This window comes from Notothenia rossii (assembly GCF_949606895.1).
Source record: "Notothenia rossii genome assembly, chromosome: 7".
Taxonomy (NCBI): Eukaryota; Metazoa; Chordata; class Actinopteri; order Perciformes; family Nototheniidae; genus Notothenia; species Notothenia rossii.
Window position 1 is genome coordinate 67319388 of NC_136905.1, and position 19382 is coordinate 67338769.

A 19382-nucleotide genomic window follows, 5' to 3' on the forward strand; every position below is an offset into this window, starting at 1 on the left:
TCCTAACAAACACCGCCTCAAAATGACTTTTGACGCAGACCCAAAGTCTTTACAGAACTATTTCCATTGAATATCAAGCAGTAGCAGTAGTCTGTGAAATTCCCCTTTATATTTTTTAGAGAAGTATTTTAGTTAATCGTTGTAGACCACATCCACTCTCAACCACTGTCTCTTCCCTATCAATCATTTTGTAACACAAGCATCATGTTTGCCTAAGCCTCCATTTGATTTTCAAATAAAACTTTCCACAATTTCAATTTTTTGGACAACACCCATAACCTCAAGCCATGCATGTGCATCCCATTCACTTAGACACACTAGCATCACACAAATGAATCTCTGGTAGGCAGACTAAACTCAATTTATTCCGGTGATGCTTCAGGAAATGTCGTGCCAGATGTTGTGCAGACGGGGAAAGAAAATAGCTTACATACTATAACAAGGCAGTGGCACAAAGTGGAGAGGGAGTTGAATATTTATACAGGAAAAGTGTAATTTATTTTTAATTACGGAGCCGCATATTAACCCCATGCAGAGTCGTAGCAAGCTGTCCTTAATTGCCCCATTTCCTCTAACACAGAAGTGTGTGTGTCTGTAAGGGAGAGGTAGGAGATCTGTCAATATGAGCTTCTGTTACCCTCCTTCAAAGCCACACATGATGACAGATTATGTGTGAGACGGTACAGATCAAACAGCAGCCTAAAGTGTCTCCTCTGATTAGTGTACATCCTTAGGAAATATCTAAAAGGAAAAGACAACAAGTCACAATACCGACTGAACATGACTTTCAAGAGTTGCCACTTTTGACACTTCAAAATGATGGACTCTCTCTTAAATAAAGTAGAAAGTGATGACATGAGCGGCAAACTCTAATAGGGCTAGGGTTGCAGAATTCTGTAAATATTCAAGTTGGAACTTTCCATGGGGATCGATGGTGAATTTATGGGGAATAACGGGAGTAAAATAGAAATACGGGGATTATTCGCTCAGGGCTGTATGCAGATAGAAACACACGTCTTACCATATCATAGGAAGACAACATTAATTGAATCTGCCAAATAAATACATGAATATAATCAATCAGTCCTTCAGCTCAGACAGTCCAGTATATGAGATGCACATGTGATGGAAGGATGTGCTTTCAGAGGGTAGTCATTATACGAAAACACCGTTTAATTGGATTCTGGCAAATGATCGGCTGAATGCAGTATAGGTTACAAATCAATGACAAGCAGTTCCAAGTGGATATACTCTTCACTTAAACAGGTGTATTTCACTCGGAATAAAACAAAAACACATTCACTTTAATAGTCAAATCTACAACATTCATGTTCTTAAATTCAAGAATACCCAAGCTGAACTCCCCTTCGAATTTCACCGTACTCTTTAGGACCCCTTGCATCCATTAATTGGACATTTTCCAAATGGCTTTTCTCTGTCAGCGTAAAAGGTGTGTAGAGGAAAGGGAAAGCACGCTTTAGAAGAGCACAGTCATTCTAGTCGACCACATACAGCAGGATGAAGCCTTGTAAAGCAGGCAACTTTCAGCAGAGCATCACACCAACAACCCCAAAACAAACATCCATGTGTAAAAACAACCTGATTTACTGCCACTGGCAAGTTGGTGGCGGCAATCAGCACAGCCGAGGAAAACATCTGCCCCAGAGCACAGCGTACTTTAAGTGTTAAATCCACAGCAGATGTCCAATACGTTATTACATTTTTCATCATGGCATAGGAGAAGTCTTTTTATCTGGTTTTCTGCAGAGTAGGTGTTTTTACGGCAAACACAGCTCATTTAGAAATTAGCTTTACTTCAGGTTGTCATTCTTGCCGCCTCCCAATAAAGCCACTCTTACTACATGTATCATCCTAATTCGAATACACAGCGGCAAAAGTCTGTTTGGTGGTGGATTTCACTCGTGTCTGTTTGAATGCGACACAATTACAGGGTCGTTTGTCTGTTTTAAACTGCAGGCCTCAACTTCCACATCAGTCACCCGCGCATGCACGCAGGTCTCCAGAGAATCCTCCTGCAGAGTGTTATCCATCAAAGTCCTTCAGGAGAAACAGACTACCTTACTTCAGCATAAAATCGAAATATTCAAAGCGCAGAAGAGGTGCAATTTAAGATTGCACGTAGCCATGTTAGTATCATCTGCGAGGTAAACCAATAGCCAGATCAACATAGAAATAATTTGTGGCCAGAAAGTCCCCTGAGCCTTCAACACCGATCCATGTTTGCCTCAGATGGGCCCCAGCTGGCGCCCTGTTCTGTGGTCAGTTTTGGCTGACCCATATCCTCCAGCCATAGTCCATGCCAGCCCACAGTGAGGACAGCATGTGCACAATGCAGAGGCAGCATAATGACCCCCCTACCTGACACCCTGACACCAGACGAAGGTACATCTCAATGTTGGGACTTTTAGTTTAGAAGTTTTGGTTTGGCAGCAGGAATGCAGCAAACCACTTCCAGCTGAGTGATGACCTTATAGCATTCAGATCCTGATGGACAGAGACAGGTGTTTATGTGTACGCATTCATGTGCTTGTGTGCAAATACATTTGTCTGTGTACACCGCTCTGTTGAGTGAGCAGCAAAAGGTATTTGTATTTAACAGATTACAACAACATCCAGTTTGGAAGGCTTTGAGCTTCTCCAGCCAGCTTCAGTGACGCACAGCACCCACCAGAAGTAGCATGGGTGGTCATACGTGACGCAGCAGCGCATGGCACGGTGTGTGTCAGCTCCACATTCTCCCACACTGAGGTGGCCTCGGTCACATGGGTGTCGGTAAAGATGACAATGTCAGCTTACCATTCTCAGTCACTAGAGTCTCTAAACAACTTACTGCAATATTTAGGACATTATGACAAGTCTGCATGGTCACTGGGGAAAGGAAAGGCAAAACAAAGAAAAGATCATCAAGCGTGTGGTGCAAGGAATGTGAAACTCCAGATCATATCCCTTCATGGGATAAGAAAACAGTCAATATGATAATGCAAATCACACTTTTCTCAGGTGGATGTAAATAAATGACTTGTGTGAGACTTTTGTTATCTTTTTCTACACATGTTTCAAAGATGGTCACAGAGATGGGAAGTAACTCCACATCTGCATTGCACACCCTTACTTAGCACAGGCTCTTTCTAGACAGGAGGACACGGCGACTTCCTCGTCTGTGACCACAAACTGTGTCACATGACAATAGTGGAAGCGGCTATATCCGGCCGTTTATGTGTGTCTGTGTGTGTGTGTGACTCCACCACTCTACAGCGCAACACCCCCCGAAAACAGTCTGCCCTCAGAGCATAAACAACAAAGATGACCCTTGTCAGCTTCCTATTTACATCCATTTCCCCTTCTACTTTAATTCAGTTCTACTTTCCACACTGTGGCCTTTCTTCAGTGCCGACATAGCGAGAAAGTGAAACTGACAGCTGTTGGGAGAGTAAATGTGGAAACACTGTTATATTCTGTAATATACGTCACCAACATATTAATGAAAGAGCAATCTGCTGTCAATACTCAAAATGACTTGACCTCAATGCTCTGCAGATTACATCCTGTGTACAGTGAGAGACACGGCGCAGACAGAAGACAATGGATCTCGTAACAACACAGGAGAGCCTTCTGCTTTTAAGTCAGCTCTTCATCACTGATGTAAACTAAACCCTTTTGATGTCAACATGTTCTCCAAAACAGGAAACTGGCCATGAGAAAGACTGACCACAACCTAGATAAGATCAACCTTCTTCATGTGTAAGGTCTCACTGTAACTGAGACACACTTTAATGTGAGGAAATCCACTAAATGAAGTGCTAATAAAAGTCAAGTGTGACAACAGACATGTGGCTGAACTCCGCCAAATTAGGGGAAGGGTTTTGACACCAGATGAAAGATGAGAGAACTAGAGGGGATGAGAAAGCTACGCAGTGTGCAAAGAGTTGTGCTGAGCGGAGTGGTAGTGAGACAGATCACTACATATGTTCCCCACATATGTAGGACTGTGAGTGAGGGGGGTTGAGCTCAAGTGAAGTGTGTATGAGCCATGCGTACGTGTGTGTGTGCATGGGAGGAGCTGTCAGGGCCTGATAGAGTGTCTTTACATGACAAGCAGCTGCTGAGGTCTGGGATGCGCGCTGGGCAAAGTGGAAAATAATGAACGGAGAACCGCTGCCAAACACAACAGAATTCATCTTTATTTGCCAACTGCTGCATGGCCTCGTGTGTGGACAGCTCCAGCCTGCCACCGCCACACCCTCTATACACCAAACACACACAACAAGGTAGGGCCACAGCTGTACATGGTGGAGCATCGCATTCTAGGCTTATGCATGAGTCTATGCATTTTAGTTTGAGAGCTGAAAAATTACCCCTACATAGTTTACCTTGAAAGCAAGGACATCTCATAAACATCTTTTACAATCTAACCATAGCGAATCAATCACAAGATTTGTTGCAACTTAACACATTTAAAAGAGTTTTCCCTGATTCGAGGATCTGCAAGGAAATCGCACTCACTGGGATAATAATTCATGGTTTCTTGCAGCTACGTAGACATTTGAAAGTCAACTTTGCTTGAGAGGCCTTAACAGTAAGGGATGGCCAGGCAGGCTCATCCAGGGGTCAATAAATAAAAGGAAAACATGTGGACCCCTTTAGACAGAAGGGGGAGAGGATGAGTGACAGGGGTTAGTGGCTGTTTCCGAGGAGCGTCCTGGTCTGCCGTCTCTAAGTGACACTGACAGGAATGTTCAAGTCCCAGCTGCTGTGGCTTGTTGGCTTTTAATAAGACACATCATGCAGCATTCATCGTGCGGCCCCCAAAAGGAGAGGCCGCAGTGTTCTAACAATGTGTCCAAACTAACAGCTCTGTTGCACGTCATCCCCTTCTCTCCCTTGCTCTCCTCTGTTCCCTATGACTTTGGAAGATTTTTTAATAAAGAACAACCAAGAGAGGTAAACTTTAGTCCTCTGGCACTATGTAAACTATGCAACACACACAACATGGTTGAATGTGAGCACTCACACAGTGAGAGAGGAACCGAGAGCGGGTCGGACAAAATGCTCCTCAGTGCCCACACCCAGTGGTTGGACTTCCTGAGGGGGCTGCTGTTGGGTTTTGTCCCCGTCTGGCCATTCATGGTTTGGGGATGGGAGGAAGAGAGCCAGTGGTAACTGCATGAACTGTGAATGTGTATGTGTTTGAGTGGTGAGAATCGGATGAGAAGGGGGGGTAGGCGGAGGTTGAGGATTAGGGAATTAGAACTCCAAAGCGAGGGAGGAGGGGGGAAGCGGGCTGCGCCTTTTGTTGGTTTTTCCTCAGCCGCCCCCGCCATCCCTTCGGCCCTTTTCTGCCGGGTTGTGCCTGTAGGCTGCAGCTGCGGCCTGCCACCCTGTGCCCTGCATCTCAATGAGCCACGGGCCGCCTGCTCCAGAGGAGAGGGGGCTCCCTGATGCAGGGGTCACCACTGAGCCACGGCAACCAGAAAACTCCGCCCCACACCATCCGCAGAGCTCCGAGCTGGTCCCCTCGTGCAGCCTGGACATCTATCTACCCATCTACCCATTTGCCCCTCTTGCTATGACCATATAAGGCAGCACCAGGCTCACATGCCATCCCAAACTGTCCAGGAGTTTGGCCTCCCACATTTCCCCCCCCTTCTCTTTATGTCTTCCTGACATCCCCCTCCTCTCGAAACCTCTTTTGTTGGCCCCTCACTCTCCCATGCAGCTGGATGGGGGACTCCATTGCCAGGGCTTTGGCAGCAGCATCAACAGGTTGCGAGGAAGGGCCACCCTGGCCTCCAATGTGGCCCTCTCTGTCTCGTCCCCTTATCCCTCTCTCTTTCTCTCTGTCACCGCGGTTGCCGCTGCTACCCCAACAGGAAAAAAAGCATGAAGGATGGGGGTGGGGGGTGCGATGGAGGCTGCCCCTCTTTCTCACGCTCGTAAGAAAGCCCTCACTTCTTCTCCGTGGTGAGTGACACCTGCTGATTACCATAGAGACACTGTGGGAAGTTCCCCCCTGCCACACTGGGGCTGAGATGTGCCCCCTCTCCCTGGGTAAACAAGCAGTCCATGGATTAGTTAACTGGGTTACTGCACGGCAAACAAATAAACACACATAATTTAGAGCAAATTACTGCCAATGAACTCTCAATGACCAGTGGAAGATCAAACACCCCCCGGATAACCAGGGATACTCCAGAGGGTCAAGGTAGTATCCAGCTGTGAAAAACTGTCAACTTCCTTCTAAAAGAATGATAAACCTTTTTTTGGTGGCCTCTGAATAACTATTGTATTCTCTAAGTATCACAATAAGCTGATGTGGAGGACATAGGGGCATATCTGAGCATACAGTCAAGCCTTAGTGTGGAGACAGCTGAGCATCCCCTTTATCTCCGCCTCTCCCCTACCCTCCCCAAACTGGAGAGAGGTGCCAGTGGTGTGATTGATGTCGGAGACTGGGAGCTTTTTCGCTGGTCCATAGCCGCTTCCGCCATGGGTCTGAGTTGTCAGCAGGGTCATTATCCTAGCAACAGGATGGTGGGGCTGTGGGTGAGGAGTGTGCGCTGGAAGTAGAGGAGGACCAAGAAGGGGGTGAGCCAGTTGGGGGGTTAGACAGGGGCAGAGAGAAAAGAGGGGAGACAAGGAGAAGAGGAAGAATGTGGGTGTAAGAAAGGAAGAGAACAAGAGGAAGGACAGAGGGGAGGAAAGGACAGAGACAAAAAGGGGAAGAGGGTAATGGAGATGGAGTGCGCTGCCGAGCACCACAGTTGTGGCGCGCAGGCGGACTCTGCACAGCAAAGTAAGCACACAGCGGGTTTGGAGGTGCCCCCCCCCCCCCCAGCCTCCTGGTCCCCCCCACCATGCCAGCCAGCGTGCCGACAGCTGCACCCTAGTAATTTACTTCTCTCCACCACATTTAGCAGGAAGACTGCTTCCCATTACCCAGAGCGCTGACGGCCAGACACCCGGCCAGCGCGCCGGCTCCCCGGTGTGAGACCCTCTGCCGCTGGACCCCGCCCACAGGGTATCCACTCCGACACCGGCCTGGCACTTCATCCTCCACTGCTGGTGATCAACCGTCTGAGTATTTAACTACCAAAGTTGGAGATATCGGTTCTTAAGTTTATTTATTTATTTAAAGTTATGATTTCTAAAGTAAAACAATTAAATGACATGTCGTCACATAATTATATCCCTCAGTTTTCCCCCTGAAGAAAAATCCCTATACACTTTGCCCTTTCATGAGTGTTTATTTAATATTTATTTTAAGAGGCAAGTGCAATGATGCAAAAAACATTAGAGAATAACCTTAAAGAAAAAGACTGTTAAATCTTTACTATCATGCCTTTATCTGAACTCTTTTAAATGATCTTAAAGCAGTTTAGATGTTAAATGGTTAAATATTGGTCAGTGTTCACTACATACTTAGATGCAAAGAGAGAATTAAAAATGTTCTACTTTTTCAGTTTTGTATATCTTATAATAAAAACTTTTGAAGTGTTAAAATGAGAATAATAAATAAACGCGTACTCTGATGAAACGTCGGCTAAATGGAGTTTCTTAAGTAGGTTGAAGCTTTCTGTAGATACTTAATCAGTTATCTAATGTTTAGTGGTTGTCTATCAGTGACAGTGTTCAGAAGACAGAAGCCGTTCTCTATTTGTACTTATCAAAAAGCTGCAATATGACAAATCTTTTTGGACCACTTAGAGAGGACTTGAAACGTGTTTGCTGTGTTTAAAAGCCCCACAAAATAGGTGACAAATATTTGCAAATTGGATAAGCTTGAGTTCTACAGTAGGTAATGTGGGTGTTTGTGTGTGTGTGATGCAGCAGTGTGTGGCCCATGACAGCCATAATGAGGGGATGTGTAGGAGCCAGGGCGAGCCCAGCAGCAGAGCTGGCAGCCGGTCAAAGTCCTGAGTCCGTCAGCAATGCAGCATCATGAGACGTTCTTAATCAGGTGGGGCTGCTCCTTTGAAGAGCATTTCACTGTGCAGGAAACACCACATTCCCTTACTGACATCACTAATACAGAGAGGAAACTAAAACTAATGTGGAAAGCGCTGGCTGAAGAATCCCATGCCTGTTCTCCAGATGCACAACGCACAGATATCAAAGATGTTCTAGACAGACTACTGTGTCTGGTGTTTCACAAAACTCATGCATGCTTTCCACCTCTCCCCCCCTCTCTCAGTCCCACTCTGTGTCTCATGCACTTTGCTGGACCACCAACAAGGTCTCGCTTGGAGGAGCAGCTCATGGGTGTCCTTCAGCCGCATGACCAGCATAGGAGCCAATCAGCTGATGAGCTCCGAACTGAATGGCGAGAGGCTCTCTTTGGCATGTCACACACAACATCCATCGCTCTCCTGAGGCCGCCCGGGTCACTGAGCAATGCTCTGGGAACATCACAAAGATGCTGCTCAACTTCTGTCTCCCTCTCTCTCCCTTTATGTTTCCCCCGTTATCTCTACTGGTGTGCCCTCTGCCTCCCCTCCCTCCCCTGAGCCGGGGCCAGCTGAGCGTGCTACCCAAATCCAACAGTTGTTGTGGCCTTCGTTAGCCTAACGAAGGGGCCGGCTCTTTATACTTGTCAGAGAGCAAATGAGTCAAACAAACAAGGGCCAGGGAAGAGAGGAGGACAAGCGAGCGCTGTTCTGTTGAGCTTCACTGGGTTCTTGGCCGCAGCACTTCCCTGGAAACTAGGGAACCCACAATCTGCCGCTTTGATGATGCTCTGCTTTGATGGAAACTTTGGAAAAACACACTTGCAAAAAGAAATAACATGCTGCTTGGTCTCTGTGGCCGCTAGAGGCCGTAGGCACATTCAAAGTGTGTGGGTGCACTCTGTGAAGAACCTAAAAGAGAAATACCATTTGGGGACGCATAACAACTGGTTATGATAGTAACAACAAAGTTACAGTGTTTTCGAAAGCCTGTACTTGGGATGCGGTCGGAGCATAAGGGCACCGGGGTAACGTCCTGCTTGCAGCATACCTTCTGAATAAATATGCTTCTCACTGTCCATATACTCATACTCATTAGCATATGCATGTCCAGACATAAGTACAAACTCCTCCCATCCTACAGCTGCTTTGTCTTGCATTCCAAAAGTGTCCTTCTAAAACAGACAACCAGGACAGTCACAACAACACATCCTGCACAGCGTCTACAATCGCAGCACAAGGCTTAAGGAGAAAGTATGAAGGTGTGTCCTTCAGAATGAGATCATTTCACTGAGTGAGCACAGAGCACTCCAAGGCTGAGATTCTGCAGCTCTCATGGGAGATTAGCTCTACCGGGGGGGGTTAACCCTATGGCACAATGCTCTACTCCCAATCAGGAGCCTCCACACGGTTAACACACACACGCTGACCACGACTAATCAGACAGGACCCAAAGAGAGAGACTGAGTGACATGTTCAGCTGACGTGCTCTGGGCATGTGACTGGCCCAGTATGAAATCCATTGATCGTGTAGCTTGATTTAATAGGAATTACTGTAAGAAAACACGTTAACTTTATCTCCTCTTACACCAATGTGGTTTGAGCGTGTCTATGGAACACACACAAAATGCTGCGGGACATAGAGGGCTATCTTTTGTAAAACATTAAATTGATGTTTTGAGTGCACACATGGGAGTAATGAGCATGCTGAACACACTTGGAAGCGGTATAAGCCGTTTATTATTACGCCCACATGGAGTTGTGAGTCACTTGGGTGGCGCCACCGCACAAAAAAGCTCCACTCAAGGTGCACACTGGGATGATAGCGGCTGGGTGGGGGTTGAGGTGATGGACAGAGAGACAGGGGGCTACTGCAGGTTCACCTTCTGTGCCGTGGCTCTGGGGCAAAGACTACGTGACAGTGACGCGACACTAAAAGCCTTCCTGTCAAGGAGGCAGGTGGACGCCCTCCAATCAAAACACAGAGGCTCTGGGTGACATTTCACAGGACACAGCTGCTGGGCTGCGACAGCATGCCAACTCACTATTCCTGAAGGGTTGTTTGTTTAGTGTGTTCATGTGTGTGTAACTACCTGAAGGGTGTCACGGCTACAACTGTGTGTGTGTGTGTGTGTGTGTGTGTGTGTGTGTGTGTGTGTGTGTGTGTGTGTGTGTGTGTGTGTGTGTCTACTACCAACTAACCTGATTGTTTTTCTACCTGTAACTTTTTGACTACTCTTGTGTTTATATTTTAAACTAGCTCCTCATTTCACATCTCCCATTCTTATCAGCACTGATGGATGTTTGAAAAGATTTAACTGTGCCACTTTTTTGCTGCACAAATAATAATATGAAGAAAAAGGAACTAAAACCCGGAAAGAGTATACAAATGTACAAAATGAATGATACAACACCTTTAGCGGTCATGCCTAGCTAAAGTAAATGTACATGTTCCCTTCCAAAGAAGGAACTTTCTTGTTGTTGTTTGTTCCTACAGATAGACTCAAAAACACAATCTGCACCTAAAGCACCGAGACACAAAATATGAGTTACAATAGATTGTGGTTTGGATTTAAAAAATCTAACTTGAAGAACTATTTTTTGTAAACATTGATACTCTAACAGAAACACTAAAAGCGCCCCGCGTTTCCCTCCCTGGACGCACCAGGGTGTGTCTGACTGAGACCAACTGAGCCGAACCAGGCTGACCCTTTCCTAAAACAGCAGCCTGTTCTGCTCTTAGCCCAAGCCTTGAGGAGGGGGAGTGTGGGCTAAAGCACCACAGCAGCACACTGTTCCCCCCCACCCAAGAGTCCCAGGAACTCTCTGAGTGACCTGCCACCATCACCCTATCCCCTGAGTCAGAGTCTTGGTTTCCCCTTTTCCAGTAAAAGCCTGGTTCTTTGGCACTGGGCCCATGAGCCTTCAGTGGTTTTGGAGAAGTTCCTTATCCTATTTTGCCCCCCCGGTGGTGGTGGTGGTGGTGGTGGAGGCTCCGTGAGGCGGCTGCAGTTTGAAGGCAGATAGACTATGCACACATAAAGCTGCTCAAAGCCAGCAGGTATGTGAGGAATGCCTCTTCGTCCAAACAACAGGACTCACGACCGACACAGAGCCGTGCCACACCACACAGCACTGTCAGAGTAAAGGGGGCCCGCTGGGGCCTGTACAGTAGATCTGGATTACAGCCTGTTTAAATAAAGTCACCCAGTGATCAATCACCTTGCACCAATGTCATCGGTTCAGCACTGAAGAACTCAGATAATGCATCTGCGAATAGTGTACTACATTAAACTCTTACAAATCTAGAATGAAGGTAATGCGATTTGTGATATTTTAACCATTAGGGAAAACATCTAATTGTTCAAAAACTACACCATTTATGCCCCAACATACTAAGACGTTAAACTGGAACGTGGAAACTGCCATGTGCATGTGTTCCATGAAATCCGTTTTAATGCATTAACATGTATCAACAAGGGATTTTTTTTAAATTTGCATAACTAACATATTTTACGGCCTTTGCTTAGTTTGTGTTCTTTGCCGGCTTAGTTAAGCTAGAAGGTTGCTCAGTTGGTTTTGTACATGAGGTGATGTACATGAGGTGACTATACAATATATTTTTGGACTGAAAAGAAACTATAGCCCAAAGAAAATTAGGTATATGATCTTATTTCATTCTGGTAACAAACACATTCGAGGTGCCATACAAAGTGATATTAAATGAAAGTCAAAGAATAGATGTATCTGTGCATTTACCTCTTTTATGCAGCCAACCCTCCTTGACAATCACCACATTGGTCATGTTGGTGGGCAGGGTGGAGGATCCAGGTTTCCCACAGGGAGAGACACAGCTTTGTTTCCCAAGTTTTCTTCACAGGGCTCTTTGCTGGAGCCTGGAGACGAGGTCCTGGGGTTTACAGCCGCCTTCTCAATGGTGGTTACCTATTAGTAAAAAAAAAAAGAGTGAAAATTAGCCGCATTTCAAGGTGAATGTTTTTTTTCTGTCGTCTGAATATTAACCCTCAGGTCAACATAGTAGAAGAGAGGCAATGAATTTGAGAGGATCCTTGTGTTTTATGACCCAGTTAGGGAAGATATGCTAAAAGCACAGCACCGTCCCTTTCTCACGTGGAACCTGCAACATTGCAAGGTTCAAATATCTGTGTATGGTTTTTGGCATTCACAATGAAGTCTCCCCCCTACTGGAAAATTCCATGCTGTTCTCACACAAATATTTCTTCTTTTTTTTAAAAGTGAGTCAGAAAATAATAGCATAAAACAATTCTGAACCCAGGCTGACTGAATGAAGGGGTTTCAAAGTAAACAGTTGACCTTGATGGTTTAGCCCATGGTATACCAAAATGATTGTCCAAAAGATCTAAAGGCTCTCTTGTTAAACAGTTTGATGAGTATTATGATTTAGTTTTTGCCGAGCATACTATAGGATGTGAATTTCCGAGGGGGATAGCAGGGATTATTATCCCACTTGCAGATTAGCATTTTGGCTAAAAAACATACAACAGTGCAGTCCCTGTGCTCCGTTGCCAACTCAAAAAAGTCAGCGTGAATATAGAAGGGGTCTTATGAACATTTCTTTAATAAAAATTTGTGTTCACTTTGAATAGTTATCACTGAATAAAACAGAAACAACCAGAGAAATTAAAGTAATCAACGACAGTCAATCAATATTAAAAACAAATACATTTTCTTCACATCTCCCATTACTTGTTATGTACTAATTTCAATTATTTTGTAACTGGAGTAATCTAGGTATAGATACTGTGAAATAAATGTTAAATCAATCATAGATTTGTATGTCTTTCAGTAAAGTATTAAATCAGAAAACTGCTAAATCAGTTTGACATTATCCAACCTGATGTGTTTGTTTAAAGCCCGACAACACACATTCAAATGTCATATCACATCCTGAAGGATGTGATGCAAAACATGTACTATGATCCACAACTCCACCACAGCTACTTTGAAGTGAGAAGGTTTTGTTTACTGTAAGATGACCTCAAACTTCTTTTTTTTTACACTTTTTTGTGAAGTCAACACAACTGAGATCAAAAATATTCAGTGGCTATTGAATCAAGAAAATAGCTATGTTGTGAGATAAAGGTTCAATGAATCAATGAGTGTTGTTAAGTTTTTTTACACCTGACCTGTGGTTGAAGCAGTACAGAAATGTAAATGAGTCCAGATAGGATAAACTGCCAGGCTGATGTTTACAATGCGGGGCAACTATTCACACAGAAATCTGACATGAAAAATGCAGACACTTTTATAGTTAAATGTGTGAAAAAGGTCTCAGAAAGATGTACGAGTAAAGTGAATGTAACTAAAAGATCAAGCCACAACAATCATCTTACCATGTATGATAAGACAGGATAAGACGACACTGACAGATAAACCAAATACAGCTGAATTCCATCACAGCCTTATCGGTTATTCATAATCAGCACATACTGAAAAAACCTGGAGGCTATCAAAACCAAAACACTTGACCTTTTGAGTCATTCAGTGCTTTTTATTATTAAATAAAGATAGCTTTGAACGCGGGGAAGAAGCCAAAGAATGATCAATTGCCATGCTTGTTCACAGAAATGTCACATACTGCACCAGGCAATCTCTGACCATCAACTGAAATCAATTTGCTGCTGCTGCTCCGTCGGTAAGGCCATCAAAAGAGAGCTCTGTTTGACTGGCCTCATCCAGCTCACTAGTGGGGACATCAACAGGAAGTGGATGTGACTATTGACAGACTACGACTCATATCAGTAGAGCCCCAGGCTCGAACACATCAGTCAGTGAATGTGCGATCAACACGCCTTTTACTGCCATTCTGCCCACTTCCATCAATGAGCAGAAGTGAGTTTGTGGAAGCACAGTTTATTTTTGCTCAGTGTTTCTGTTTATTGCACTTGGGGTTTCGGTGCTTGTGTCACACAGTGGATGCTGGGAGGATCTTGAAGAGGACTTTGAAAAAGCACAGTGAGTGCTATTCAAACGAGGAGGGATCACACAAACCGTTGGATCTCTCCGGCATCTTAGTGTGTACTCTGTGACACAGGCACGCACACATTATATACACATTGGGATACATCACACAAACAAACTTGAACGCACACACCGCAGCCAAAAAAGCAACACATGCACAAGACCGGCTCTGGAGCCACAACAGAGCGCTGCTGTTTTAATGGGAGCGGACCTGTTGCTACTGCGGCCTATGTGGAAAAGCTGGGCTGCTGCCAGTGCTGCAGCCAGCAGCCACTGAATGAACCCAGTACCCTGACAGCGGGTCACATGGTCCTCAGGCCTCTGGGCCACAGCCTGCCTGCCTACGCTGCTGTCAGGGCAGCTTTCAATCATTCATCTTTCTGGCTCTGGCACCAGGGGCCATCCCATTCAATGCAAATCAGTCTCCTGCTGCAGAGATGCCACACACTGAGCCTGTCACTGAGCCACAGAGGACAGTCCCATGTGTTTATGGCAGGAAGCAGAAAATCAGGCCGACATCACCACACTACTTCCTTCATCACAGATCGATGGATACAAGTCTGTTTTTGCTCCTTTTTCTACCGCCGCTCGGGGATGCAAAAGTCTGATTTACAAAGATAAAATATTGAAACAACAAAATGAGAATATGCTCACCTGCTGCTGGAAAACAGTCCCTGAAGCTACACTTCGTTTGTGTTCAAATGTCACAATAGGATCGGTACTACTGTGAACTACTACACAGTGCACAGTTCCTCTATCAAGTTCCCTTAAAACATATCACTAGTGATAAGAATATTGTGGGTAGGTATAGCCGACTACAAAACCACAGCTACTGTAATCATGAAAGCTGAATAGACCCACTGTTTTAATCCTGTGATGACGTGAGAAGGAACCCCCTTACAGTACGAATCATGCTGAAAATTAATTATTCTTTGTGCTGTTCAGACAAGCTTTGAAATGAATCAATGATAGATCACAAAGCTAGATGTATTGAAATATATACCAAGCGTAACATAACACGTTACACGCAGGATAAGTCCAGGTGTCTTTGGTTTGTCTCAAATCAAATCTCCTGTTTTTTTTTTTATGTGAGTAACTATTATTAAAAAGATGAATAATGTTAGGCTGCAGTGTTCTGACACAGAGTACCGTCATGTGATGCTGATGGTGGGCTACCATCATTAGAAGCATACCCTTCTCAGTGACATTACATTTAGACTCCTGTGGTGAAGGCAGGGGGACGGGCACAATACGTTTGCCTGTGTACAGGGGAAACATTTCAAACAACATTCCTCAGATTCTGCATGCAACTGGTGGCACATTTGCGTCAAAAGGGCTGTCAGGGGATTGGGTGGGAGGTGACTGGTATTTTCTAAATAGAACAGGGAGAGCCAAGGAGTCACTGGATGCATCATTACGCCAGCTTGTTGCGTTTTCACCGGTCACATGCCAAGTCCCCCTGCGTACTCACACTGGACAGACATGGTCTCATGACTGGTAAAAACATTTTGACACTAAAGGCATTTCGGGTACAACATGCCCTGGGACAATGTTCTGTTTCCAGACTGTACATGTATGGGTATCCTCTGGGAGCCAAACAGACAGTAACATCAGTGAAGGAAGTTCAAGGGTCCAAGTTGGGCATTAAAGTTTTACAGGTTGCATCACTTACTGCTGATACTCAGATGAAACATATGACTCCAATAACATCAGTAGGCTTCACATACATTTGAGAAAAAAGGAAATATTGAAGAATGATCCTGTATTCAAAATATGGTTTAGTAAAGAAAGGCATTACTCTCATCAATGTAGGTGGGATGATAACAGTGAGAACAGTATAACCTATTACCAAAACAGCTACCCACATGCAGTTAGCAATTGTACTGATTACAAGGGAGGGAAGTAGAAATATACCTCTATTATACCTTTACTTTATGACTTCCCTGCTGTAAAAACTGTGGAACTAAAAAGGTCCTTGGGCTCCATTTTGAGAACCACTACAAGGTGGCATCTAGTCACAACAAAGATGTACCACTTTGTATCACTGAACGTGAATGCAACAATGTTACAACAGAAACAGCAACAAGCTAGCAAAGCTAACGACTCACTGGAATTACTGCCTGGCCATAAATTCCCCACTCAAACACGTAAACAAACGCGGAGGTAGTTCATAACAATGAATGAGCAGCTCTCTTGTTGAGCTCATTTGTTTTCATTTGCCTCCTGGGCCATAAAGTACAAGCGAAAACAACTTTCTAGCAGAGGAGAAACGTTTAAAGTAACATGACAGCAGATATTTTGGCCTGAGGGCTGTGTCTCAAAAGTGGTCATTGTCAAAAAATGAATGGTTAACTGCACATAGACTCGCTGTTGTTTGTAGAAAAATAACAACGCATTATTTACAACAGGACGTGTATAAGACCTTGACTTTACAGCTACATAACTTCTACGGCGAAGTCAGGAAAGTACCTCATTTCAGGTTTGCATTTAGCGATAGAAAGGATATGGGGCCTAGCAGGGCAGCTTGGGTGAGAATAACCGCATCCCATGTAAGTACAATGGGGACCTACCCTGTCTAGCTGTCGACCTCTTGTAGTTAACCATGCGAAGGAAACGCGGACATTTACCTGGACAGGAATTCAACAATGTGTCCGTCTCATTATAGTGAGCTGTTTCGGCGGTGTATTAAGTTGATAAGTCCTTCAACAATCTGGACAAAAGTGCTCTCATTTACTCCGTTTCTTTGCCTTTCTTCCACTACACCTCCCAAACGCGCTGTCTGCAATGCCTCTGTGGCAGCCCGTCACCCGGGTCCTAGAGCCTACCACTTTAAGGGTCCCACTCACAGGAGGGGTGGTGGGCTGTCAGCCGTCCCATTGAAAAAACCCTGCAGTGTTTCTGTAGGGGGCTTATTAGGGGCTGCATGGCCCTGCTGAACTCTCCGTTGTTTTATCTGGGACAGTGGTTTCCAAAATGGGGTCCGGGGATCTACAGAAGCCCCTGGCCATGTTTCCAGAGGATCCTCAGTACAATGAGGGATGTCTGTTTTTACTTCCTGAAACAATCCATGAGGTGATGTCAAAGATGGATTGTTTTTGTTTGTAGATTTTTTACAGAAGGATAAAAGATTGTTTAAATTAATTTCCAATCTGCTATCTGGTTACTTCATTAAATTAATATGTAACATTCCAGAATATTTGTAATTGAAAAAATCATCAATTTCCCAAGGCCCAAGATGGCAAAGTCTTTTTATAATATTCATTATTATAAAACCCAAAAATATAGACTTAACAAACATACAAAAGGAGCTTTCAAGGAGCTTATTTTGGCTTCAGGATGAAGGCTATATTGTTCAAAACCCCTTAATGTTATATTTAATTTGTTTGGTGTTGTCCAACTTATTTAATCATGTAAAATGTAATTCAATCATGTAAAACTTGCAATGTAAAAATATTCCAAGCAAGCAGCCTTAAAAAAAACGTAAACATGCAGTGATTAAATAAATTACTCTTCATTCAAAAAAATTCAAACAGTATGGGGAATTGCAAAAAGATAAATAAATATATATCAGCAAATGAAAATTGTGCGCTAAGAAACCAAGGATTAGATTCTGTACTCTTCAACTAGCAAAAAACAAGGGAGGGGTAGCGCTCCCCTGAAGGACTACTATATATCAGCCCAATTAAGAAGCTTGTTCTGCTGGTGCAAGCCAGACTACAGAGCTATAGATGGAAAGAAATTGAGAATAATGTATCAGGAGGAGTACCAATCGAGGCAAGGTTAGGTGATAAAAGACATGTTAAAAACTTACTGGAAAAAGATAACCGCTGGATAAACCTCTCCTTAAAATTATGGTTAAGGGTCATTACCAGGAGTGACTTGCTGGAGGAAATGAAGATATTAAGATGGTGCACACATGATCTTGATTTCACCCCGAGCAAGCTACAACATTTAAAGGTTGGGCAAAAAATTGCCTTACTTCATATTGCACATTTTTCAGCAGAAGGAACCATGTTTGATTTTCAAACACTAAAAAAACTATATGGATTGAATAACGGCGATCTTTTTAGATTTCTACAGGTACGCCATTACTTAAATAGTTCCCTGTCAGACAACCAGAAGGCCCTTGAAAACCCTTTATTAATAGTTTTCACCAGTGCATACACATCAGACACAGGGATGAAAGTAATCTCAAAACTTTACCAAGCTCTTCAAGATATTAAAAAGGAAAATACTTTCTATATAAAACACAAATGGGAAAACGAAACAAAAAAACCCATCCCTGACGAAGTCTGGACAAATTACTGTACTTTTCAATGGAAGATCTCGAGCTCAGGCACCTACAGAATGTTTAGTTGGAAGATGCTGAGCAGGTACTTTTTCAGCCCTGCTCAGTCATCACATCATTTAGGGCCCCCCAGCTGCTGGAGGAAATGTGGTTCTCAGTTAGCACATCACTACCATTTGTTTTGGGCTTGCCCTTTAATAGTAACTTTTTGGCAAAAGATCCATATCGAAATTGAAATAGTACTACAGGAAAAAATCCCTTTCAACTGGGACAAATTTCTATTTGGGCTCGTACATTCAATCCCCACAAACTCCAAAACAAAACAATTATTTGGAATTCTTACTGTTGCAGCAAAAAAAGCAAGAACTAGAAAATGGCTTAAAGCGGATATCCCTTCTGCTACGACAAAGATCCATGAAATCTATGTTATGGAAAGAATCACTTTCTCAATGAGGCTTCAGGAAAACACATTTGAAGAAATATGGAAAAAGTGGAGAATTTACATATCCCAAAGACGACCATCCCTTGTTTGACTGTGTTTCTATACACCGATTGAATGTATATGTATAGATGTGTATGTATGGTCACATGCATGTGTGTATGTGTATTGAATGTATGTTGATATGTGTGCATATGTACATGTGTAGACATTTGCTATTTTAAACAACCCCTGTGTTTTCGTTTTTATTTTATTTTGACTAATTTTGTTTGCTATTTCATTTGTCACTTTCGGGTCTCTACAAATACTATATGATTTGAAAAACTGTACTTGTATTAATGTGACCCGAAATAAATAAAGAATACAAAAATAATAATAATTGTGCGCTAGGCTAAAATAGGTTACTTCTTTACTCGGTAATGGCCAGGAGCAAAAGGTTTTTGTCCTGCAGTTTGGAGACACTCCCCCAGGATCTGACTTGGGTGCTTGAAAGCATTTCAGACATTGTAGCCCTGAATACTTTGAGAACAGGTACCCATTGTGAGCAGCGTAGTCATGGCTGTGATGCTTCTGTCCTCCTTTTACTTGTTGCACTCAAGCAGCAGGCAACTGGTTGTTGATTTATGGCTTATTTTTGGAGACGCCTGATTGGACAAATTACAGTAGTCCTGCTAAAAAATACATTCTT

The 19382-nt window shown here is 43.8% G+C and overlaps 1 protein-coding gene across 2 annotated transcripts in view; it reads right to left on the reverse strand.

The window, feature by feature from the left end:
* The window catches only part of akt1 (v-akt murine thymoma viral oncogene homolog 1), a 30984-nt gene extending 14210 nt beyond the window's left edge, over positions 1 to 16774 (reverse strand). Inside the window, exons 1-2 of one of the 2 annotated variants that reach the window (XM_079691781.1) lie at positions 16595 to 16774; positions 11724 to 11909 (exon numbers count right to left, since the gene is read on the reverse strand). In XM_079691781.1, the coding sequence (XP_079547907.1) occupies positions 11724 to 11769 (46 nt within the window). In that variant the 5' untranslated portion in view covers positions 11770 to 11909; positions 16595 to 16774. Of the gene's footprint in view, positions 1 to 11723; positions 11910 to 16537 lie in introns of both variants that reach the window. The other variant, XM_079691782.1, reaches the window with a different exon arrangement.
* Between the last annotated feature and the right edge of the window lie 2608 nt (positions 16775 to 19382).